Source organism: Hemitrygon akajei, unplaced genomic scaffold (genome assembly GCF_048418815.1).
Source record: "Hemitrygon akajei unplaced genomic scaffold, sHemAka1.3 Scf000062, whole genome shotgun sequence".
NCBI lineage: Eukaryota > Metazoa > Chordata > Chondrichthyes > Myliobatiformes > Dasyatidae > Hemitrygon > Hemitrygon akajei.
In genome coordinates, this window is record NW_027331948.1 from 3,264,060 (window position 1) to 3,288,802 (window position 24,743).

At 42.6% G+C, this 24,743-nt stretch overlaps 1 protein-coding gene across 2 annotated transcripts; it reads left to right on the plus strand.

Moving 5' to 3' along the window:
• The first annotated feature begins 1,278 nt into the window (after positions 1-1,278).
• LOC140721818 (uncharacterized) lies at positions 1,279-19,552 on the plus strand. Of its 2 annotated transcripts, XM_073036631.1 has the most exons (5): positions 1,279-1,318; positions 2,029-2,248; positions 3,255-3,424; positions 10,915-12,290; positions 12,963-14,277. In XM_073036631.1, exons 4-5 carry the CDS (start codon positions 11,280-11,282, stop codon positions 14,163-14,165), a joined length of 2,214 nt encoding a protein of 737 aa, XP_072892732.1. In that variant the 5' UTR covers positions 1,279-1,318; positions 2,029-2,248; positions 3,255-3,424; positions 10,915-11,279; the 3' UTR covers positions 14,166-14,277. The 2 variants fall into 2 exon arrangements, 1 of the variants encoding a protein (XP_072892732.1); XR_012097472.1 differs by lacking the exons at positions 10,915-12,290; positions 12,963-14,277 and adding an exon at positions 18,864-19,552.
• Positions 19,553-24,743: the final 5,191 nt, after the last annotated feature.

A 24,743-nucleotide genomic window follows, 5' to 3' on the forward strand; every position in this document is an offset into this window, starting at 1 on the left:
CTTTAAAGTCAGTCATTCATTCAGACAGCTGATCGCTGAGAGGAATTATATTTATTGGTCATTAAAGTTCGCCCAGATTCGTTTGGACGGATTTGATGTGGAGTTCGGGGTGTCACAGTGAAAGGGCCGGACGGCCGAACTCTCTCCGTTGTCCAAACATCCTTCCAGGTGAGGCGACACTTCACCTGTGAATCTTCCGGGGTCGCCTATTGTGTCCGCTGCTCCCGATGCGGCCGCCTCAACACTGGTGACACCAGCTCCTCCGCAGTTGTGCGGGGTAGGGTTGTTTTTTTGGGGGGCGGATCGATGTTATTGTTCCCTTTTGTGCGGGAGGGGTGGGCTTTGGGGTTTGATGATCCGGATGCCGTTGTTTTTGATGCGGGGGTGGGGTGGGAGTTTGATTTTTCTCTCTGAATGACTTTCATGCTCTTTTTTTGTTTTGTGGTTCTCTGGAGAAAAAAAAAACACGCAAGAGTTATTTATGGATACCTGCTTTGTTAATAAACTGATCTTTGAACTATCCGCTCCCAGCGGGACTTCCCGGTGTCCAAACATTTTCATTCGACACGTCGAATGACACCCGATTCTACGTGCCAACCCATCCCCTCCTCCTGTGCCAAGTTAAGGCCACCCTCTAGGTCCAGGATCTGCACCTTATATTCCGTCTGGGTAGCTCCCCCCTCCCCCCACACACAGCCTGATGGCATGAATATCGATTTCTCTTTCCGGTGAACAAATCTCCCTCCCTCCCACTCCCTCTCTTCCTCTCTGACTTTACACGACTGTCGACCCTTTTCGATAGATGCTGCCGGAACTGCTGAGCTCCGCCAGCATTTTGTTTGTGTTGCTCTGGATTTCCTGCATCTGCAGACTTTAAAGAGCAACCACAAAGAAATCTGCAGATGCTGGAAATTCAAAGAACACACACAAAATGCTGGCGGAACTCAGCAGTCCCGGCAGCATCTATCGAAAAGGGTCGACAGTCGTGTAAAGTCAGAGAGGAAGAGACATTCGGCCCGAAATGTCGGCAGTGCTTCTCTATATAGATGCTGTCTGGCCTGCTGTGTCCCACCAGCATTTTGTGTGTATTATCTGCAGACTTTGCCGCGTTTGTGATTTGCCTCTCCGTTGTCCCTCACGCCTCCGATCACAGGAGGCGCTGCAGGGACTGCTGGCCACTAGTGGCGATGTGCAGACCTTCGGCCGCTGGTGGCGATGTACGGACCTCCGGCCACCGGTGGTGCTGCGGAAAACCTCCTGTTTAACGCATGCGCAATGCCGACTGCGGCTTTTGGGGTGTTCTCCGACTAGAGTGGGGGTGAGTGGGGTCTGATCTCGGCGGATTTCTGTAAATTGGGGGCCGGTTGCATTGGGAAAGGGCCGGGCCCGAGCTCTGCCGGACGGCTCGAGCAGGGGTGCAATGCCAGTCTTTTAGCTGCCGGAGCTGTACGAGCGGTGATTGATTAGTTTGTGGCCTATGTTAGAACGGCTAAAGTTATACAGCTCACGGTACATGCACTTGCAGTTCAACTCTTTGAGTGATTATGCAGAAAGTTTGAAGTTAGTAACTCTTGCGGTATTTCTGTTTCAGATAATGGAAAATTGCTAGTTTTTCTACAATCGACTCCTTCCACCTTAGGCCACGAATCTATCAATCGCCCCTCGTATGTCACACCCAATTGTGTACCTGCTCCTTTCATGTGCTGGGCAAATTCCTTGACTCCTTGCCCCATTCATGTGATGAGCACGTACACAAATTGGGCTTTTTATAATGTCAAACACTAAACAAATATGAAAGAAATATATATGAATTCCAGAGCTCCACAGAAATACGGTGATAGTTAAGACATTAAGAAGATTATAGCCAATCACTGCATTTCAGTAAATGCTGGTACAATAAAACATATAACACTTAATTTAATAATATAACAAAGTATTGCACAGTTGCATTCACTAATTATCATATAATATAATTACCAAGCAAGCCGCTGTTAAATTCCCCGCTTGTTTATTTTGATTTTTTCACAGAGGTGCTGGAGTGGTGCTCCGGTGAGCTCCGGCAGCACTGCACCCCTGTTTAAATCCAAGTAACATGGACCCGGGGATCAAGATGCCCAGGTTTACGAGGTGTTGAGCGAGTATTTCTGGTTTGGGATCAAGTGGTTTTTTTTCTGGAGTTCCTTTGGAAGCAATGCTGCTAATCTGAGGAGAGAATGAGTTTATATTCCATCCCTCTCAAGGAGAGGCTGTGAGTAAATGCGCTGTTCTGTATTTGAACCAGTAGAAATAGACCTGGGGGGTTCAGTTTTTGAACTGTGTTTGGAAATTCCTCTTCGCTGTCACCTGTCTGTCAGACAGTGGAAATCAAACAGAAACTCAACTTGCACTAAAAATGAAAAATTCTGAATCCATTCTGACAAAAGATTGTGAGCCTGAATCGTCAACTTTGTTGTTCTCCCCACAGCAGTTCCTTACCTGTTGAGCGATTCTGGTGAATTCAGTTTCTTTTTATTCCATTCACTCTGGAATGGTTTAAATTTCCTGATTGTCTGTTATACTTGGGAATGTGTTCAGTGCAGTTGTTGCTAACAAGGTTCACGTGAATAATCTCAGGAATGATCGGCTTTATGTATGAGGAGCATTTGATGGTTCTGGGGTTGTGCTCAATGGAGTTCAGACGGGGGTGAAAGGGGAGGGGGTGGTTAAGTAAACCTACCGAATGCTGAAAAGCCTGGATACAGTGGACATGGAGAGGATGTTTCCATTAGACGGAGAGTCTGTGATCTGACAGCACAGTCTCAGAATAAAGATGCTTCCCTTTAAAACAGAAACCAGAAAAAATTTCTTCAGCTAAAAGATGGCTGATTTGTGGAATTTGTTGCCACAGAGGTTGGTTGAGGCTGCCATTTGGGTATATTTATGACAGAGATTAATATACTCATGATTGCTAAGTAGCTTCAAGGTTACAGGAGGAAGGCAGGAATATGGTGTTGGAATAAATCTCAGCCATGGTTGAGCGGTGGAGCAGACTCGATGGATCGAATCACCTAATTATGTCCCTACATCTTATATCTTACCATGACAGAACGATGACTCCTTCCTATCTCATATCAGGTTTTGTGACGTGTCAGGGACAATTACAGATTTGTTCACTGAGATCATTATATTTGTCTTCGATATTTAGATTTCAGTGAGCAGAAATATTTTGTTCTCCTTTGTATTGTTAATGTGCTTCATTATCATTTATGTTAAAGTTAGACCTGCGGTGAGAGATTTTTTGGAAGAAAAACCCACAACTGGAAGCAAACCACGACTGAAGACGAGGGAACAGCAACACGTGAACCAGCCCGAGGACTGAGAGCACCGACTGGAGAGAAACCCTTCTGACTCAGGGTTTCCAGTGATTCAGTCAGGAGCAAGTTTGGTGAGTCTCATTTACTCAGACACTGGTCCTTCAGACATTACATTTCTGTACAAAGAAAGGGAATCGCTGAGGTAAGACTGAATATGCCCAGAAGTATCACTTATGTCTGTCAGACCCAGTTGCAATCACTGCAGATCTGCTAATGTGCTGTCAGTGTCCCACCTCTTTAAACTCACACACATTCCCAGTGTGTTTGCTCATTTGAAGAACTTGCATCTAGTGAAGTAGCTTTTGATCGGTTCTGAGTGTGGAGAGGGAAAGAGGGTGTTTATATTACTATATTGCAAAAGGAAGAAATTGTTTGAAATTACTTGCTGCAAACTCACTACCCATACCCTGTACATTCTCAACCAGATTATTGACATAATGTAGATGACAAGTAGCAATGGGTGTTACCCTGGGGAGCTCGAGGAGCTTGACTCCTATAAACAGCCTCCCATCATCACAATCTGCTTCCTACCATCGAGCTGTTCCCAGACTCTGGACTCTGTGACAAACACAATGTTAGCAGCAAGATTAGACTGATTAATATAAAGAGAGATTTGTTGCTTCCTGAAAGCTGTCTGATGCAAAGGACCAGATCCTCACTTGCTCACAACGTAATGTGCCCGAAGACCCATTCTCCCGGGTCACACTGTGTCCGATAACCCACATCCCCAACCTCCCTCCACCCCGCCAGTAACCCCACAACTTTCCCACCATTTACCCCACACCCATACATGTAGATAGATCCACGTCACCCCCATCCACTCTCACAGCTTGGGGAACCAGAACTAACTGATCCTACATTCCTGGCCCAGACTCTCCAGCCGTCTGGCTCAGACCCAGCCCTTTCCCACTGCAGCCGCCCTTCGACTTACACAAACCCGAGATCAGCTCCTTCCTCATCGCCGCCCAACCAGGCTCAGAGCTCGTTAAGGAGCCTCATGTGTGGCACCTTGTCAAAGGTCTGAAATTCCAAGTGCACAATGTCAACCAATTCTCCTTTGTCTACCCTGCTTATTATTTCTCAAAGCTTTCCACCAAATTCATCAGGCAAGATTTTCCCTTGAGGAAACAATGCAGAGTCCAGCCTATTTTATCTTGTGCCTCCAAGTAGCCCGAACTCACATCCTTAACAATCGACTCCAACATCTTTCAAACCACTGTCAGACTAAGTGGCCTATAGTTTCCTTTCTTCTGCCTCTCTCCCTTCTTGAAGAGTGGAGTGACATTTGCAATTTTCCAGTCTTCCAGAACCATTCCTAAATTTAGTGATTCTTGAAGGATCATTAGTAATGCCTCCACAATCTCTCCGGCCACCTCTTTCAGAACTGTGTGTGTAAACCATCTGGTGCAGGTGACTGATCTGCCTTCAGATCTTCAGTTTCCAAAGAACTTTCAGTCTTGTTGTGGTCCCTTCTATACAGGTCCCACCTTCCCTGGAAGAGAGCCATGGAACCAAAAATCCTATTCCCTCCCCTTCCCTCCCCCCTCCACATGCCTGACGTCATACATGGGTTTGCTACACCGGGGTCTGACATCACATGTGTGGTTCCTTACGTCTGTGGGTTTGTTTCTCGTGGTTGTGCAGTTTAATCTTTCTTCAGTTCAGACAAGGGAGTGAGATCCAAATCTGTCACGTCCTCTCATTGTGGGTGGGCATTTTTTTCTATCGTCTCCATTCCACTGTTACAAATTGCCGAATTGCAGCCAGTGTTTCGAGGTATATAACCCGATTAATGCAAGAGGGAAGCCTTTTCTGTTTTTCCGGGCTTCTCAAACATTTGTACACCTCAGTGAAATCTCCCTCCAGAAGTTCCAGAGGAGAAGCTCAGTCTGTCTAATATTCCCACACAGTTAAAGTGGGGAATCGTTGGTTATTGTCATGTACCGAGCTTCAGTGAAAATCTTGTCTTGCATACCATCCTCTCAGATCAACACATTACAACAGTAGATGATGGTAAAACTTTAACAGAGTGTAACAAAGCATTATGGTCACAGAGAAAATCCACTGCAGGTGGACATCTGGTGCAAGGTCACATCGAGTTACATTCTGAAGTCAAGAGTCCATCTTATAATGCTGAGTAACATTCAGTTTGCTTATAACAGCAGAATGGAAAATGTCCCTAGGCCTGGTGGTACGTTTTCTGTTTTTACGTTTTCATTTATCTTCGACCCGATGGGTGGTTGAGAATTGAGAATGTCTGGTCTGGAATTCTGGGAATCTTTAATTCTGTTGCCTGATTTACTGAGGCAGCAGGAAGTATAGAGCGAGTCCATGGAGGGGAGGCTTGTTTCCATGATGTGCTCAGCGAAGTCCACAGTTCTCTGCTATTTCTTGAAGTCAACAGAAGAGAGTAGCCACACAAAGGTGTGATGTATCCGGATGAGATACTTTTTAATGGTGTAACTTAAATTCGCCGGATCAATATCCACACCACAAGCAGTTCTTTACTTTATCCTTATGACCAGTTTATTTGTTCAAACTCAGCCGGTGAGAAGCTCGGAGCCAAGCATCAGAGAGACAGAATTCCTCTCCCTCTGGGGGCTCGTGACGAACCTCTGTGTAACATGCAGAAGCATTACAGTTTATAGAACTAGGAAACAAAGAGCACTTTAGTTCAACCGGTACTCCCAGCATGTCTGTCGGAACAAAACTTAATTTCTTAGATTAGAGAGTCCACTAAATCAGGGTTTTAATTAGAAATGAATGTTCTGTCCAATCCTTAACAGTTATTCTCCTTCGTTAGAGAAAGGAGGGAACTCAGTTCATTTCGTATCTCATGAGAACTCAACTTCACATAACGTTCCCAAGAGACATCTGTGAGTCGTTAATCTAAACAAGCTGCAAGCAGATTCTTCAGTGAAGGACAAAACAGAAATTTGCACACTATCCAGAACAGAGCACACATAAGTTCGCACTTAATTTTAACCCGTTATTTACGAGTCCAAGAATCATTTCTTACACCTCCCAATACCCTGAAAACTTCATCATTCCTCCTTTTTATTATTGCATGATAACCTTTCAGAACAGATTGTCGCTTCTACAACATGATACAAGACATGGCCTGAGGTACTGTAGGATACAGACAATATTCAAAATTAATACAATCAGACTTCCAAAATGCAAAAACAACCTCCAGAAGTCCCCGAATATATTGAAGGGTCAGGACCACCCTCCCCTGCGTTACTGGTCCCAAAATTGTGGAGCTTACTGCCAACATCTTGAATTTTCTGAATCTCTTGGGTTCTGTGTTTAGACAAGTCAGTAATATTGGACGATTCGTCAGGGATATAAGTACAGCATTCCTTACCTATGATAGCACAGGTCCCTCCTTTTTCTGCTAATATAAAGTGTTGGGCCATCCGATTCTGTCGCACTGTTTGGAGAATTGCAATCATCTCAGTTACCTGTGCTTGAGTGTCAGTCAGTGCTCCAGCTGTATTATTGGCCAATTCTTCTAGAGCGGCTGCTAAATTAATTATTTCCCTGGAATTTCTGGCTACCCCATAGGAGGGAGAGGCAATCATCCGAAATCTCTCAGATTCCGTTATACCCCTTCGTTGCCTGTTCCAATGGGGTTGATCCTGAGGCTGAGCCAGGATCCTCAAGTGTGGCACAAGGTCGGCCAAGTAGCAAAAACCACTCCAACCCTCGTCCCCCCTCGAGAACCCATCTGGTAGGGTGTGGTTCCATGCCGCTGCCCTGTTCTTTCTCCCGGCAGCCAGGGGTAGGCCCCGTTTCCACAAACACAATAAACTCCATTTAGTGGTCCAGGGGTATCATAAGTTTGATTCTTGGTACAGTTACTACTTCCCACTTGATAGGGTGCACTCTCATTCTGGTTACACCAACAAGTAGTACTAGTTTCTTGTGTAAGTTTTGCCAACTTATCTTTCAAAGTACCATTGGCTTGTTCCACTATATCACTATGTTCCAGGCAAGGATGGACACACACACAAGTCCCCACCGGTCTCATACGTTTCTCCTGGTGCGTCTAAAGGGGTTGTTCCCCAGATCCTCTTTTATCCTTACTCACGGGGTCTCAGATGTCAATCAGGTTGTGATGATGCAATCCCTCAACCAGCCCACTCTGGTCATTCCCTGAGGGCTTCAATGAATAGTACAGTACTCAGTACACAATTCTGTTTCCAATTGACAATGGCCGTTATCAGTGATTCTGTCTTGCTGAGGCCAGGACACATTCCAAGCCTTGTGTATTTTGGACGTCTCTCTCTCATTTCCTGGGTCTCAGACCCGAATTAATAGCGATCTTGCGATTCACAAAAAGGAGGGGGCTACTTTTTGTATTTTGTATTTTGTACTTTGTACCAACCAGAGTTGTGGCACATTCGTAACACCCCCTTCCTTCAAAGCTTTTTTACCATCGGTAAAAATGAATTAATATAGAGTCTTACAGGATTTCAGAATCTAACACAATACAGTAATACAGTCATACATTCAATTCAGCATCTAAACAGTTAACGATTACATTGTCACTTCCTTTAATATCTTAACATCTTGTACCTTACTAAAGTCTTGTAGCATCAGACTCCAATTTAATAACTACCTATTTTTATTTTCCTTTTCTCCAGCAAACAAAAACCACAGATTTGTGATCTTATCTTACGTGTATACTACAAAAGTTCATGCAAATACTCATCTTTATTGTACTTTTCAAACTTAACAGTCAATCTTCCATGGGGGTTGTCTTTATTATTCACATGCTTTGACGAAATCCCTTAAAACCGGATCCTGCTATTTAAAATGGCATCCCGTCAACCATCGCCCCGTTTCCAGTTAACTCCCATGTGGTGAGCTTGTGCACCAGTGTGGAATAGGTTTTCATAGGTTCCTTTCAAAGGAGTTATTTTATCAACAATGTGTTCCAAACTTAGACCATTTTCTGAATTTCCACACAATTCTTTAATTTTAAACAAGTTGCTAGTTTTCTCTTCAGGACTCTTCATGCTATTAGTTCTCAATTTAAGATCTGCAATGCTCTTTGTTCAAACAGCATTTCGAATTCTGCTTTTTCACACCACACTCTTGAATAATAATAGCATGTGGGGCACCTTTACATTCCAACTCAACCTGTAATTGATTCGCAGGCACTAAGCCTTTGTCTCTATAGCCTGGTTGCTGCTTCTGACATCAATCCAGACTTTAAATTTTCTTCATTCAATTTAGGAACTACACTTTTCCCTTTTCCTTCAATAATAATATTCACCTCACCACCTCTTAACTCCTCGCTAACTTTTAACACACCTTCGAACACAAGCAACTGGGAATTCTCACTTCCCACTATACAGACCGTGTGATGTTTGCTTCCAGAATTTGCTGGTATTTAATTTAATCCATTCTTCCCTCTACAGTAAAGGTTCTTGCAATTCAGAAAAGTACAGTTCCCATACCAGGCAGTGATGCAGCCAGTCAGGATGCTCTCAATTGTGTTCCTGTAGAAAGTCCTTAGGATTTGGGTCCCCATCCCAAACTTCTTCAACCATCTGAGGTGAAAGAGGTGCTGTGCTTTTTTCACAACACAGCCAGTATATGCAGACCATGTGAGATCCTTGGTGACGTTTGTGCCATGGAACCTAAAGTTGTTCACCCTCTCAACCCCTGATCCATTGATGTCAATAGGGGTTAGGGTCCATTCCTTCTGTCCAGATTCCAGATGAGCTGAGGACAGGGAATTATGATATTCTAGCCATTATTGGGACTTGGTTGCACCCAACAGTCTGAGCGATTTAGAGGAACAAATTTGTAGAGAGATTGCAGACCATGCCAAGAAACAAAGGTTTTAGTAAGTGATTTTAACTTTCCTTATATTGACTGGGACTCCCATACTGTAAAAGGACCAGATGGGATAGAGTTTGTCAAATGTGCCCCTAATCAGTACCTAGAATTCTGGATGTATAAGTCTGCAATAAGCTGTTAGGAAATGATCCACGGCTGGTGACAGAAATTAGTGATCATAATGCCATGAAATTGAAAGTAAATATGGAAAAAGAGAGGTCTGGACCACGGGTTGAGATTCTCAATTGGAGAAAGGTCAATTTTGATGGTATCAGAAAGGATCTGACAAGTGTGGTTTGGGACAGGCTGTTTTCTGGCAAAGGAGTACTTGGTAAGTGTGAGGCCTTCAGAAGTGAAATTTTGAGGGTGTAGAGTTTGTATGTGCCTGCCAAAATAAAAGTTGAAAGGTAACTGGTGCAGGGAACCTTGGTTCTCAAGAGATATTGAGGCCCCGGATATTTTGTTCCTCTAAATGCCTCAGACTGTTGGGTGCTGCCAAGACTCATTAACGACTGACTCATTAATCATCATTCCAATTCCTGATCTCATCTGACTTTTTTTTTAGTCATCTTCTGTTGGTTCCTAAAAGCTTCCCAATAGTTTTTGCTCTTTTGTTTGCCCTCTGTTTGGCTTCTCATTTCAGCCATGGTTGTGTCCTCCTGCCTTTCCAATGCTTCCACTTCTTTCGTAAGTATCGATAACTCAGCTCCCGAGTTGCTCCCAGAAACTCCAGCCATTGCTGTTCCACTGTCACTCCTACTTGTTTTCCCTTCGAAGCAAGTTAGACCAGCTTCTCCATCATAGAAACATGGAGAAGTTCAACACAGAAACAGGTTATTTGGCCCAGATAGTCATTGCCAAAAAAAACATTTAAGCTGTCTGATGCATCTACCTGCACTGGGACCATCGCCCTCCATACCCCTACCATCCAGACTCCCATGCAAACTTCTTTTAAATGGTGAAACCGAGCTCACATTCATTGTGCTGGGATCTCATTCCACACTCTCGCGACCATTTCAGTGAAGGGCTTTTCCACATGCTCTCGTTAAATTTTCACCTTCCCCACTTACCCAGAGCTCTGGTTCTCATCCCACCCAACCTCAGTGGAAAGAGCTGCTGGCATTTAACCTATCGTTTTCCTCATAGTTTTGTAGACTTCTAATAAATCCTCAAAGCAATGTATAATTTCCTTGTTTATGTTTAGAGCCTTTTTGTTAGGTGGATAAGATGATGAGGGGCATTGATCGTGTGGATAGTCAGAGGTTTCTTTCCCAGGGCTGAAATGACTAACACAAGGGGGCATAGTTTTAAGGTGCTTTGAAGTAGATACCGAGGGGATGTCAGGGGTAAGTTTTTTTTACACAGAGAGTGATGGGTGCGTAGAGACTGTTTCAGTTCCTGTGGGACCAGGCACCCATTCAGCTCATTGGGAACAGGGAATAATACCAATGGAGAGAGACAACTGAGCCAGATCACAGGTTGGAGATGGCAGAACTGCCCCTATGTTATAGCGACAGGAAGAGCATCAGAGAGTTTGATGGTCATTCCAGATACCAGCACTGTGCCCCGTTAGAAGATGATTTCTCTCTCCAACTTGGGTTGAACTTCACTGTAACAGTGTGATGTCAGCTCACACCTTGCCAACTCAAGTGATCTCATCTGAAATGTTGTTCACACTCATTGATCGATTTTGTAAATCTTTTTACAGGTTAAATATGACAAGGAATTTGTCAATGGGAATCTCAAACACAACACACCAGTTTTGCTGTCTCTGTCCAGATATTTAAGAAGTGGAGCAAGGGATTCACTCGATCATCAGACCAACTGGCGTGCCCGTCATTTTACATGGGGGAACGCATTCACCTGCTCAGACAGTGGGAACGGATTCACTCGGTCATTTCAACTGAAGGTACATCAGCAAGTTCACACTGGACAAGGCCATTCACCTGTTGTAAGTGTGAGAAGGGATTCAGTCAGTTATCCCACTTGTGGACACACCAGTCAGTTCACACTGGGCAGAGGCTGGTCATTTGCTGAATTTGTGGGGAATGATTCACTCGATCATCTGACCAAATGGCACACCAGCAAGTTCAGACTGGAGAGAGGCCGTTCACCTGCTCAGACTGTGGGAAGGGATTCACTAAATCATCTCACCTACTGAGACACCAGTCAGTTCACACTGGCGAGCGGCCGTTCACCTGCTCAGACTGTGGGAAGGGATTCACTTGCTCATCTAAACTGAAGATACATCAGCGAGTTCACATTGGAGAGAGGCCATTCACCTGCTCAGTCTGTGGGAAGGGATTCACTTGCTCATCTAAACTGAAGATACATCAGCGAGTTCACACTGGAGAGAGGCAGTTCACCTGCTCAGAATGTGGTAAGGGATTCACTTCTTCATCCCAACTGAAGGTACATCAGCGAGTTCACACTGGGGAGAGGCCGTTCACCTGCTTGGACTGTGGGAAGGGATTCACTTACTCATCCCAACTGAAGGTACATCAGCGAGTTCACACTGGAGAGAGGCCGTTCACCTGCTCAGTCTGTGGGAAGGGATTCACTAAATCATCTCACCTACTGAGACACCAGTCAGTTCACACTGGCGAGCGGCCGTTCACCTGCTCAGACTGTGGGAAGGGATTCACTTGCTCATCTAAACTGAAGATACATCAGCGAGTTCACACTGGAGAGAGGCCATTCACCTGCTCAGTCTGTGGGAAGGGATTCACTTGCTCATCTAAACTGAAGATACATCAGCGAGTTCACACTGGAGAGAGGCAGTTCACCTGCTCAGAATGTGGTAAGGGATTCACTAAATCATCCCAACTGAAGGTACATCAGCGAGTTCACACTGGGGAGAGGCCGTTCACCTGCTTGGACTGTGGGAAGGGATTCACTTACTCATCCCAACTGAAGGTACATCAGCGAGTTCACACTGGAGAGAGGCCGTTCACCTGCTCAGTCTGTGGGAAGGGATTCACTAAATCATCTCACCTACTGAGCCACCAGTCAGTTCACACTGGCGAGCGGCCGTTCACCTGCTCAGACTGTGGGAAGGGATTCACTCAGTCATCTAAACTGAAGGTACATCAGCAAGTTCACACTAGGGAGTGGCCGTTCACCTGCTCAGTCTGTGGGAAGGGATTCATTTCTTCGTCCCAACTGAAGGTACATCAGCGAGTTCACACTGCGGAGAGGCCGTTCACCTGTTCATACTGTGGGAAGGGATTCACTTACTCATCCCAACTGAAGGTGCATCAGCGAGTTCACACTGGAGAGAGGCCGTTCACCTGCTCAGTCTGTGAGAAGGGATTCACTTCTTCGTCCAAACTGAAGGTACATCAGCGAGTTCACACTGGGGAGAGGCTATTCACCTGCTCGGACTGTGGGAAGGGATTCACTTGCTCATCTCAACTGAAGGTACATCGGAGAATTCACACTGGGGAGAGACCGTTCACCTGTTCAGAGTGTGGGAAGGGATTCACTCAGTCATCTCAACTGAAGGTACATCAGCGAGTTCACACTGGAGAGAGGCCATTCACCTGCTCAGACTGTGGGAAGGGATTCACTTACTCATCCCAACTGAAGGTGCATCAGCGAGTTCACACTGGAGAGAGGCCGTTCACCTGCTCAGTCTGTGAGAAGGGATTCACTTCTTCGTCCAAACTGATGGTACATCAGCGAGTTCACACTGGAGAGAGGCCGTTCACCTGCTCAGTCTGTGAGAAGGGATTCACTTCTTCGTCCAAACTGAAGGTACATCAGCGAGTTCACACTGGGGAGAGGCTATTCACCTGCTCAGACTGTGGGAAGGGATTCACTTACTCATCCCAACTGAAGGTGCATCAGCGAGTTCACACTGGAGAGAGGCCGTTCACCTGCTCAGTCTGTGAGAAGGGATTCACTTCTTCGTCCAAACTGATGGTACATCAGCGAGTTCACACTGGAGAGAGGCCGTTCACCTGCTCGGACTGTGGGAAGGGATTCACTTGCTCATCTCAACTGAAGGTACATCAGCGAGTTCACACTGGAGAGAGGCCATTCACCTGCTCAGTGTGTGGGAAGGGATTCAGTAAATCATTTCACCTACTGAGACACCAGTCAGTTCACACTGGCGAGCTGCCGTTCACCTGCTCAGACTGTGGGAAGGGATTCACTTCTTCATCCCAACTGAAGGTACATCAGAGAGTTCACACTGGAGAGAGGCCATTCACCTGCTCAGACTGTGGGAAGGGATTCACTTCTTCATCCCAATTGAAGGTACATCAGCGAGTTCACACTGGAGAGAGGCCGTTCAGCTGCTCAGACTGTGGGAAGGGATTCACTCAGTCATCTGAACTGAAGGTACATCAGCGAGTTCACACTGGAGAGAGGCCATTCACCTGCTCAGTGTGTGGGAAGGGATTCACTAAATCATCTCACCTACTGAGCCACCAGTCAGTTCACACTGGCGAGCGGCCGTTCACCTGCTCAGACTGTGGGAAGGGATTCACTTGCTCATCCCAACTGAAGGTACATCAGCGAGTTCACACTGGAGAGAGGCCATTCACCTGCTCAGACTGTGGGATGGGATTCACTTACTCATCCCAACTGAAGGTACATCAGCGAGTTCACACTGGAGAGAGGCCATTCACCTGCTCAGACTGTGGGAAGGGATTCACTTCTTCATCCCAATTGAAGGTACATCAGCGAGTTCACACTGGAGAGAGGCCGTTCAGCTGCTCAGACTGTGGGAAGGGATTCACTCAGTCATCTGAACTGAAGGTACATCAGCGAGTTCACACTGGAGAGAGGCCATTCACCTGCTCAGTGTGTGGGAAGGGATTCACTATATCATCTAACCTACTGAGCCACCAGTCAGTTCACACTGGGGAGAAGCCGTTCACCTGCTCAGACTGTGGGAAGGGATTCACTCAGTCATCTAAACTGAAGGTACATCAGCGAGTTCACACTGGATAGAGGCCATTCATCTGCTCAGACTGTGGGAAGGGATTCACTCAGTCATCCACCCTAATGGCACACCAGCAAGTTCACAGTGGGAGAGGCCGTTCACCTGCTCAGACGGTGGGCAGGGATTCACTTGCTCATCCCAACTGAAGGTACGTCAGCGAGTTCACACTGGGGAGAGGCCGTTCACCTGCTCAGTCTGTGGGAAGGGATTCACTTGCTCATCCCAACTGAAGGTACGTCAGCGAGTTCACACTGGAGAGAGGCCGTTCACCTGCTCAGACTGTGGGAAGGGATTGACTCAGTCATCTCATCTACAGACACACAATCGAGTTCACACAGGAGAGAGGCCGATCAGCTGCTGAGACTTTGGGAAGTAATTCTGTCAGCAAAATCAACCAAATGTGCATCATTGAGTTCACAGTGGGGAGAGGCCGTTCACCTGCTGTGAATGTGGGGAGCGATTCACTCAGGTCATTTAACCTTATGTAACTCTTGCTTCAGCTAGCAACTTAATATAGGGGGTGATAGCCCCTGAGCTTGGCCAAACCTAAACAATCTCGTTTGTGTGAATGCTGCATGATGTGTCCCCTGTTACAAATCAGTACCCCAAAAATAACAAATCGTACACAATATGCGATTAAACAATTGAGCTATTTAATTCTTACTTTGACTATAGGATTAGTAAAAGAAACAAAGAAAAGTAAAAGGGCCCTTTCTCTCCATTCGTGTCTTCTCATCTCTCCCTGGCAAAAGACCGTGAAAATCTACCTTCCAGACTCACAGGAAAGAACAATATCTCTCCCATTCGATAGCTAGGCACTCCAAAACCCTGTTATTTCCAGTCATAAGCTAAACATTGCTGCTGCAGAGAGACCATTAGCTCAGCAGTGAAACATAACAGAGAGACCATTACGTTAGCAGTGAAATCTCACAGCATGTTACACTTGTGACACACTACCGGGTTCACACTGGGGAGAAAGTTTCAATAAGCTGCATGCTGGATATTTATCCATCACTGTTGCTAAAGCTATTTTGAGAGTGACTATCAGTGCTAAACTCTGCAATTATTGCTGCTGCTCACCACATCAATTTCTGGGCATGGGAGGAGTTTCTTCTACTGCATATTCACCTTTAATGGGACTGGAGTTTAATATTGGCTGGGGTGGAGTGTGGCCAGTGAAGAAGTGGAGCTTGGAGGCTTTGGCTCAAGTAGTTTTGGCAGATGGATTGTGCAATCAAGATTTGAATATCTCCTGGAGGCTGCGCCTGTCTGTGAATGGAGTAACAGCAGTTTCTGAGCTGCTCCTAGTTTTGTCCCTTTCCCCCTAGTTTAAACCGAATTTAATATCTTCAGTTGCTGATTCTTGAAGGGGAACCATATATCTTTGAGGAGTGGGAAATACTTGTCTGAACCTAGTGATAAAGGCAACGGGAAAGGAAAGATGCAAAAGGAAGGATCGGATGAAATGCCATTGTGGGCTGAAGATATGGCTTGGACACAGCTCATTTAAAGACTAACTTGAAAAGAATAGTAATGAAATGATGTCATTTCTGGGAAAACTTAAGGATCTGGAAGCTCAAGTCACTACACACAAAGAGGAATTGAAGATAATTAAGCAAAAATTGCTTGAAAGTAAAATAAAGTAAAACTCGTTTGGAATGATATCGAAGTAAGATTATATACCTGGAAACTAGGTCTCGCCGAAGGAATACACAAATTGTTGGGCTGCAGGAAGGAGTTGAAAATGGAGATTTAACTGCTTACATTGGTAAGCTTTTTCATACCTTATTTCCTTCTATATTATCACAGCCGCCTACTATAGAAAGAGCACACAGAACTTTTACTTCAAGATCTCAAGATCCAAATAAACCAAGGGCTGTTCTGGTTTGTTCTCATTATTTTAGGATTAAAGGTCAAATAATGTGACAGGCAAGAAAACAAAGTTTTTAGATTTGAGACATCTGAGCTCGGTTTTTATGAAGATTTTCCTAAGGAGGTAATGGAACAAAGATTAAAATTTGCTCTGGTAATGAAACTGGCATATGATAAGAAATTGTTTCCTTCTTTGCATCACCCAACAAGAATTAAAGTTTTTCCTCCTGATTCTCCTCCTCGTACATTTTGTGATCCTAAAGTTGCACTGGCGTTTGTTTAAACTATACCTGCTGCGACTGCCGATTGAACTGTCTGGCATATTATCTGCATAATAGCATTTCGGAAAGAAGATTTATGAAGGCTACTTGGTCATTTCATTGAGAGACTATTGTTACGTACCCGTGACACGTGACAGTGGTACCCTTGTCACGTGACTGGGGTTGAAGTTATACTGGACTTGATGTAATGGTCTTGTGATGGTGGAGTGATGTCATTTTCCCGCCAGTAGAGGTCATGTGACAGGTTTTTTTTTACAGGGTATAAAAGGATGACCCACCCTGTTAGGTGGGGCAGTTCGTGGCTGGATTTGCCAAGATGACTTCATGTCACTGCGTGATTTAATGTCATGACTTAGTTTAGTTAAAAATGAAGTTTTATATAATGCCTAAAGTTTAAAAGGTCATAGCCAACGGTTTCTTTGCTGATGGAGAGTGAAGAAAAGTTTGGAAGATGGAGATCGAGGAGAATCGATTTTCGACGGTGGATTGATTTCGACCTTGTTTGATCCTCATTCGGAAGGATTTCGTTGACTATTCTCGTGTTAGTCTCCGCTGGAAATAGCGGGAGATTGAGAATAGTGTGGAAGGAAGGTCAGTACCTTTAAACCGTTATATTTAATAAAATTCGACGTGGGAAAGTTCGACGCCGGGGGAATCGAAGGACATCGACGTGGAAGAGAATTTACATCGCTTTAAAAAGTCTCTCCTTTTAAAAGTACCGTGAGCTTTTGAACTTTCGGCATACCGCTTTAAACAACTGTTTTTTTTTCAATACCGCTTTAAAGACTGTTTGGACTGCAACGCTATTAAGAACTGTTTAAACAGCCGCACAGCAGCTGGGTTCGGGTCATGTTTGAGTTTGTTTACTTTTGAGGGGGTTTGTTTTCAGTGTTTAATAAACGTGTTATTTGTTATAAAAACCCTTGTCTAACTCATCTATATTTATTGTTGCCTGAATAAGTAACACTATTAAAAGAAGATTAGGGAACTTGTTTATTATTGCATATCATTGTTTTTTTTGGTAAGAGATTTATGGTTCAGGTATGACTGTTTAAATGGTTATTTGGACATTCGACGGAGAAAAAGAACATAAAAGGACTTACTCCTTTAACCTAATATCTGGTTTGATATTTTTTGTGTTTTTTTCTTAATTAACTAACTGGTGGTTTTTCCTACTAATGGGGCTATTTCCTTCTCTTATATATACTTAGCGGAGGTTTCAATTATTTGTATACTATTAGTTTTAAAGATTGTGTTGATCTGTTATTAAACACTATGCTTGGTTTCTCTAGGTAATATGTTTTAGATTTTAATAACTGCTTATTTTTTAAATTCTTTTCAATATATTAAAATGTTTTTATATAATGAATATTATTGCATCTTATAACTGAATTTAAAGCTTTTTTAGGGGATTTAATGTTAAGTTTAAGATGGAGCTGTTTTTTCTTTTTAAGAGATAACAATTTTTTGGTTTCCTCTTTGTTTAAAAAAAGATTAAATATAAACATAGGATAGTTTGTAGATGCTGGAATGTAAACATTTTCCTTTGTTGAGACTTTGTCGTTCCTCTTACAAGGTCAGTGGGTTTCATTTTTTAACTGGGGGAGGGATAGAGAACCTTTTTTAATCTTTTTTTTCGGACAGACAGAGCAGTCTTGGCTGTGTTTTCGATCATAGGGTGCCTGCTTTTTCTGGGCTGTGGGGGGAGTGGGATGGGGATAGAATTAGGGTTTTTTTCCCATTGGGTGGTTCCGGAGCATGTGTGTTTTCTGTGTGGTTGTATTCTCCATCGCCACCATTTTTGATCATCCCGTATTGGTATGTGCTTGGCACATGTGTAAAGTAGAATAAAATTATAGTATGGAATCTAAACAGATTAATGTAATAAGTTAGAATGTACGTGGTTGGAATCATCCTATCAAATGAAAGAAGTCTTATAAAATCATTAATCGATTTCAACCTGATACAATTTTTGCCCAGGAGACGCATATCAAGGAGGGAGATCAAAATAGGTTTTTTGGATCATGGAAGAGTTTGCAATTTCACTCCACTTCTCAAAGTAAAACTAAGGGAGTGTCTATTTTTATTAAATCCAATATATCGTTCATTCAAGAGGACATTAAGTCAGATTCTTTTGTTGATTTTTAATTGTTAAAGGAGTAATTTGTAACAGAAAAGCTGTTTTGGTCAATTTGTACGGTCCTAACTTAGATGATCTTTTTAAAAAAAAATGTATTTGCTTTACTGCCTCATTTAAATTAATATATGTTGATAATGGGCGGGGATCCTAACTGTTGTTTAAATCCTTTGATTGACAAGAGCTCAACCAACCAGCAACTTCCAGATCACTCCACATTACTTATTGATTCCTTTTTGACAGATTTTTGGATTGATTGAATTATGCAGATATTTACACCCTGATGATAGAGAATATTCTTTTTTGTCACATGTTTATAGAAAATATTCAAGGATCGATTATATTATAGTTGACCCTTACTTCTTGCCTCGTGTTAAATTGTGAATATGACACTATCGCTGTATCTGCTCATGCAGCTTTCAGTTTGTCTTTCGAATTTGAAGATGCCATCCTTGCCCACCCACCTTGGCGCCTGTCTCAGACGTCATTGCAGAATTCAGACTTTGTTAGCTTCATTGAAAACCAGGTAAAATATGTTTTTTCTTTTTAATGTTATAGGGGGTACATCTAAATGAATCAAATGGGATACATTTAGAGCATTTTAAAGTGCTCAGATCATTTCTTATTCTGCTAACCTGAAAAAACAGACTAAAGTAGAATTAGATAAGATTACCAAACAAGTTAAAGACTTCAATAATATGTATGCGATTTCCCCTAATATTGACTTATTTAAACAAGGATGGAACTTCAATCACAATATAATTTATTATTAACTCATCCTATTGAAGGCTATTTGCTTAAGCTAAAAAGTCAACTTTATATGTCTTGAGATAAAAATAACAAACTGCTTGCATCTCAATTAAAAACGGCCAGAGCCAAAAGGCAAATTTTGAAAATCTGTAGGAAAGATGGTACCCTGACTTGGGAATATGAAGATATTAATAAGATTTTTCAAGATTTTTATACTGAACTTTTATGAATCTAAATTTCCAGTAGATTCTTCTAAAATGAATTTTTTTTACGAGAGATTGTTTTTCCTCGAATTTCTTTTAAGGATCAAAAAACTCTTGATGCCCTAATTACCAAAGCCAAAATTCATAAAGCTATTTTTTCAATGCCTTCTGGTAAGGCCCCTGGACTTGATGGGTACCCTGTAGAATTTTATTAAAAAGTTGGAAAATTGCTGTCTCAGTATATGTAGGAAATGTTTAAGGACTCTTTTGTGAAAGGCGATTTACACTTTACTTTTTAATACACTTCTATTGCTTTAATTCTTAAAAAGAATAAAGGTCCTTCTGATTGTGCCTCATATAGACCTATTTCATTATTGAATGTTGATACTCAGATCCTGTCAAAGATAACGGCCAATTGGTTGGGAAATTTTTGGGTAAAGTTATTTTTAAAGATCAAACAGGCTTTATAAACGGCCGTTATTCCTTTTCAAATGTTTGGAGATTATTTAACATTATATACCCATCTTCTTTTAAAACTCTATAATGTGTCATCTCTTTCGATGCTGAAAAAGCGTTCGATCGCTTATTGCATGGAAATACTTATTTAATGTTTTAGAGAAATTTGGTTTTGGTGTTAATTTAAATAATTGGATTAGAATGATATATAAAACTCCTATTGCCTTTGTTATTACTAATAATTGTAGATCTCTCTTTTCAGCTTTCACGGAGGACAAGACAAGGTTGTCTATTAAGTCCTTTGGTATTTAACTTAAAATTAGAATCCCTTGGTATCACTCTTCATGAAGCTAAAGATATTCATGGGATTCTTGTGAATGAGATTTCTCTACGCTGACGATTTTCTGGTTTATGTATCCAATCCCGAGGAATCTCCCTGCCTTGCTAAATTTATTTCATGAATTTGGAGATTTTTCAGGATATAAAATAAATTTTAATAAAAATGAATTGTTTCCTTTAAATGAATCTGTTTCTATATTTGGTAATACTCCTTTCAACATTACGGATTCTTTTAGATATTTATGTGTTATAATCTCTAAAAGAAAAAGGATCTTTACAAAGCTAATTTTGTTCCCTGAGTAGATTCTATGAAGTATTTATTTAGTGGATGGATCCCACTTACATTTTCACTTGTTGGTCACATCCATATAGTCAAAATGCTGATTTTACCAAAATTGTTATATTTATTTCAGAGTATCCCTGTTTTTTTAACGAAGATGTGTTTTTGATCGGATTGATTCTATTATCTCATCTTTTATATGGAATGATAAAAGACCAAGAATGAGTAAATGTCACTTACAAAAATTGAAAAAGGATGGAGGTCTTACTTCGCCTAATTTAAGAATGTATTACTGGGCTGTTAATGTGCAATATATGTCCTTTTGGTTACACTGGGTTGATAAGAACGAACGGCTAATTTGGGTCGATTTGGAATTGAAAGCTGTGGAACAGTTTTATTTAACCTCGTTATTGGGATCTGCTTTACAATTAGCTAAAGTTGCTAATTTAAATTGATACCCTGTGATTAAGTATTCTTTACAAATTTGGCTCCAGTTCTGTAATTTTTTAATATTAAAAAAATTAAATTTTGTAGTTTAATTTATTATATTTTTTTAAGCATTATTTGAATGATCCAATATTTTTACTTTGGAAAATAAAGGTATCAATTCTTTTTTGGATCTATTTAAAGAAGATAGACTGATTCCTTTTGAACAAGTCGTTGATAACTATTCTTTTTCGTACTCACACTTTTTACAATACCTTCAAGTTAGACATTTCTTACAAAAACATTTAACTAATTTTCCTTACATATTGAATGCTGGCTTGTTAGGTATTCCATTGGAAGAATTTATAAATTACTATCACAATGGGATACGTGTCCTTTATTTAACATTAAACAAGATTGGAACTTAATTTGACTTTTATGACGGAGGACTGGACACAGATTCTGAAGTTGGTTAACTCTTCTTCGATTTGTGCTAGTCACGCACTGATTCCATTTAAAGTTGTACATCATTACTATTTGATGAAGGAGAGATTGTCTAAAATGTTTCCTGATGTTGATAGTTATTCTGATAGATGTAAAACTGAGACAGCTACACTGACACACATGTTTTGGCCTTGTTCTACACTGGAACAGTTCTGGAAGTCAGTTTTTTTTCTACAATTTCTGAAGCACTTAAAATTAATTTACAACCTAACAAATTAGCTGTACTTTTTGGAATAATTCCTCAAAATATCCAAGCTATTTCTTTGTCTGACCAACATGCTATTGTGTTTGTTACATTGATAGCTAGGAGGGCAATTCTGTTGAAGTGGAAAGATACGTCGGCCCCACTCTGTTACAATGGTTCTTCCAAGTGATGCTATGTCTTAGTTTGGAGAAAATTAGAAGTTGAACCTTTGAAACTGTGTTTGATTTTGAGAAAAGAAGGGGTTCATTTTCTCGTTATTACCATTTGAGTTAATTGATAATTTTCTCCACGATCTAATTGTATTTTTTTTTCTTTGCTGGCGGTTTGATGGTTATCTTTAGAAGCTTTTTGTATGACGCATGGCTCCGGGGTTGAGTTCTTAATTTTTTTTTCCTCACTTTTCTTTGCTTTAGTTTTTTTTTTCCTTTTTTTGTGTTACCATATTTTTCAATCTTTAAAACAATGTTTTTTTTCCCTTGACACATTGTAAGTGTTATTTACTTCGATGTACTCTTGTTATTTTGGACAATAATAATGAAAAGATTTGAATAGATCAGACTCAGCAGAAAGCAGCTGATTGGGCAATCGAGGTCAGGTGACCAAGCAGTCTGATTGGGCAATCGGAAATTGAATAGCTCAACAAACAAATAAAAAGAGGGGTAGCTCAAGTGGAGCGGCCAGTGAGTGAGTGGGGCCAGAGCAGCAGTGGAGCTTTGAGGCTTTGACTCGAGAGGTTTTGGCGAGCAGAGGCGGAGGACAAACTTGCTCCCAGTGGGTAAGGCCGGGTAAGGTTCTTTAATTAATTTAATTAACTTAGGAGTTGGTGATGGCGGCAGTAGATAGGGCAGTCCAGTGCTCCAATTGTAGGATGTAGAAGTCAGGGACAGCACAATTGTCTCTGATGACTACACCAACAAGAGAAGCATCCTGCTTCAGCTCTTGTCAAACCGAGTTAGGGAACTGGAGCTGGATGAACTTCGGATCATTCGGGAAGCAGAGGCAGTAATAGATCGAAGTTTCAAGGAGGCAGTCTCCCCTAAAAGTCAGGAGACAGGTAACTAACTGGGTGACTGTCCGGAGAGGGAGGGGGAATAGACAGAGAGAGCAGAGCACCCCTGTGGCCGTTCCCATCAACAATAAGTTTACTGTTTTGGATATTGTTGGTGGGGATGACCTACCTGGGACAAGTTGTAGTGGTCGTGTCTCTGGCACAGTGACTGGCCCCTTTGCTGAGAAAGGAAGGAGGGAAAAGAGGAGAGCAGTAGTGATTGGAGATTCGATAGTTAGGGGGACAGATAAGAGGTTCTGTGGGAAAGATCGAGAATCCTGGATGGTGTGTTGCCTCCCTGGTGCCAGGGTCCGTGATATCTTGGATCGAGTTCTTGGTATTCTCAGGAAAGAGGGTGAGCAGTCAGCTGTGGTCCAAGTGGGGACCAATGACATAGATAGGAGTAGGGATGAGGTCCTGAAGAAGGAATATAGAGAGTTAATATTAAAGTTAAAAAGCAAGGGTGGGAATCTCAGGATTGCTGCCTGTGCCACGAGGCAGAGAGGGGAGGAACTGGAAGTCATGTCAGTTGAATGGGTGGCTGAAGAGTTAGTGCAGGGGACAGGGGTTCAGACTTCTGGAACATTGGGATCTCTTCTGGGAAAGGTCTGACCTGCACAAAGTGGACCGGCTGCACCTGAACTGGATAGGGACCAATATCCTGGCGGCCAGGTTTGTTAGAGCTGTTGGAGAGGGTTTAAATTAGTTTGGCAGGGGGTGGGAGTCAGAATGTGAGAGCAGAGATTAGGGTACAAGGACAAGGGCATGATGCTATGTGTTCTGAGATGGTGAGGAAGGACAGGCAGGCGATAAAACATAAATGTAGCCACAAAGAGGTTGAAATGTGTCTATTTCAATGCTAAGAGTATTAGGAATAAAGTGGATGAACTTAGAGCATGGATCAGTATGTAGAGTTATGATACTGGCCGTTACTGAAACCTGGCTGGAGGAAGGACAGCATTGGCTGATGGAGGTACCGAGGTTGAGGTGTTTTAAAAGGAATAGGATGGGAGGTAGAAAGGGGGGGGGGAGAGTAGCATTACTGGTCAGGGATAGTTTCACGTCTATAGAAAAGGGAGGACACTGCAGAGGGAGCGTCCATTGAGTCGGTGTGTGTTTAAGTCAGAAATAGGAAGGGAACAATCGCGTGTGCTGGGAGTAGTCTATATGCCCCCAAATAGCCCTCGGGACACCGAGGAGCAGATAAGCAGGCAGATTTTAGAATGGTGCAAGAAATACAGGGTTGTAGTTATGGGTGATTTCAACTTCCCTCATATTGATTGACACCACCTGACTGCAAGGGGGATAGATGAGGCTGAATTTGTCAGGTGTGTTCAAGAAGGATTCCCGATACAGTATGTGGACCGGCAGATGAGAGGAAAAGCCATACTAGGTCTAGTTCTAGGTAATGATCCTGATCAGGTGGCAGAGCATTTTGGTGAGAGTGACCTCAACTCCCTTAGCTTCAGCATTGCTATGGAAAAGGATAAAAACAGGCAATGGTAAAGTGCTTAACTGGGGAATGGCTAACTGAAGGAATGAGGCAGGAACTAGCGGGAGTAAATTGGAAACAGATGTTCAAAGGTGAAAGCACAGAAGTCATGTGGAGGAAGTTTTGGGAAAACTTGTGCTGGGTTCAGGATAGGTTTGTCCCACTGAGGCAAGGAAAAAATGGTAGGAAAAGGGAACCGTGGCTGACAAAACATGTGAGGCAACTCGTCAAGAGAAAGAAGAAAGCATATGTTAGATATAAGAAGCAGGAAGCAGGAGAGGCTCATGAGAAATATAGGATAGCCAGGAAGGAGCTTAAGAAAGGATTTAGGAGAGCTTGAAGGGGGCATAAAAAGGCCTTGGCATCTAGGATTAAGGAAAACCCCAAGGTGTTCTATGCGAATGTGAAGAGCAACGATGACAAGAATGAAGATGGGGCCGCAAAAGGATAAAGAGGTCAACATGTGCCTGGAGGTGCAGGAGGTTGGAGAGTTCCTCAATGGATACTTTGCTTCAGTATTCATAAGTGAAAAGGATCTTGATCAGGGTGAGGTCGAAATAGAACAGGCCTGTGTGCTGGAGAATGTGGAGATT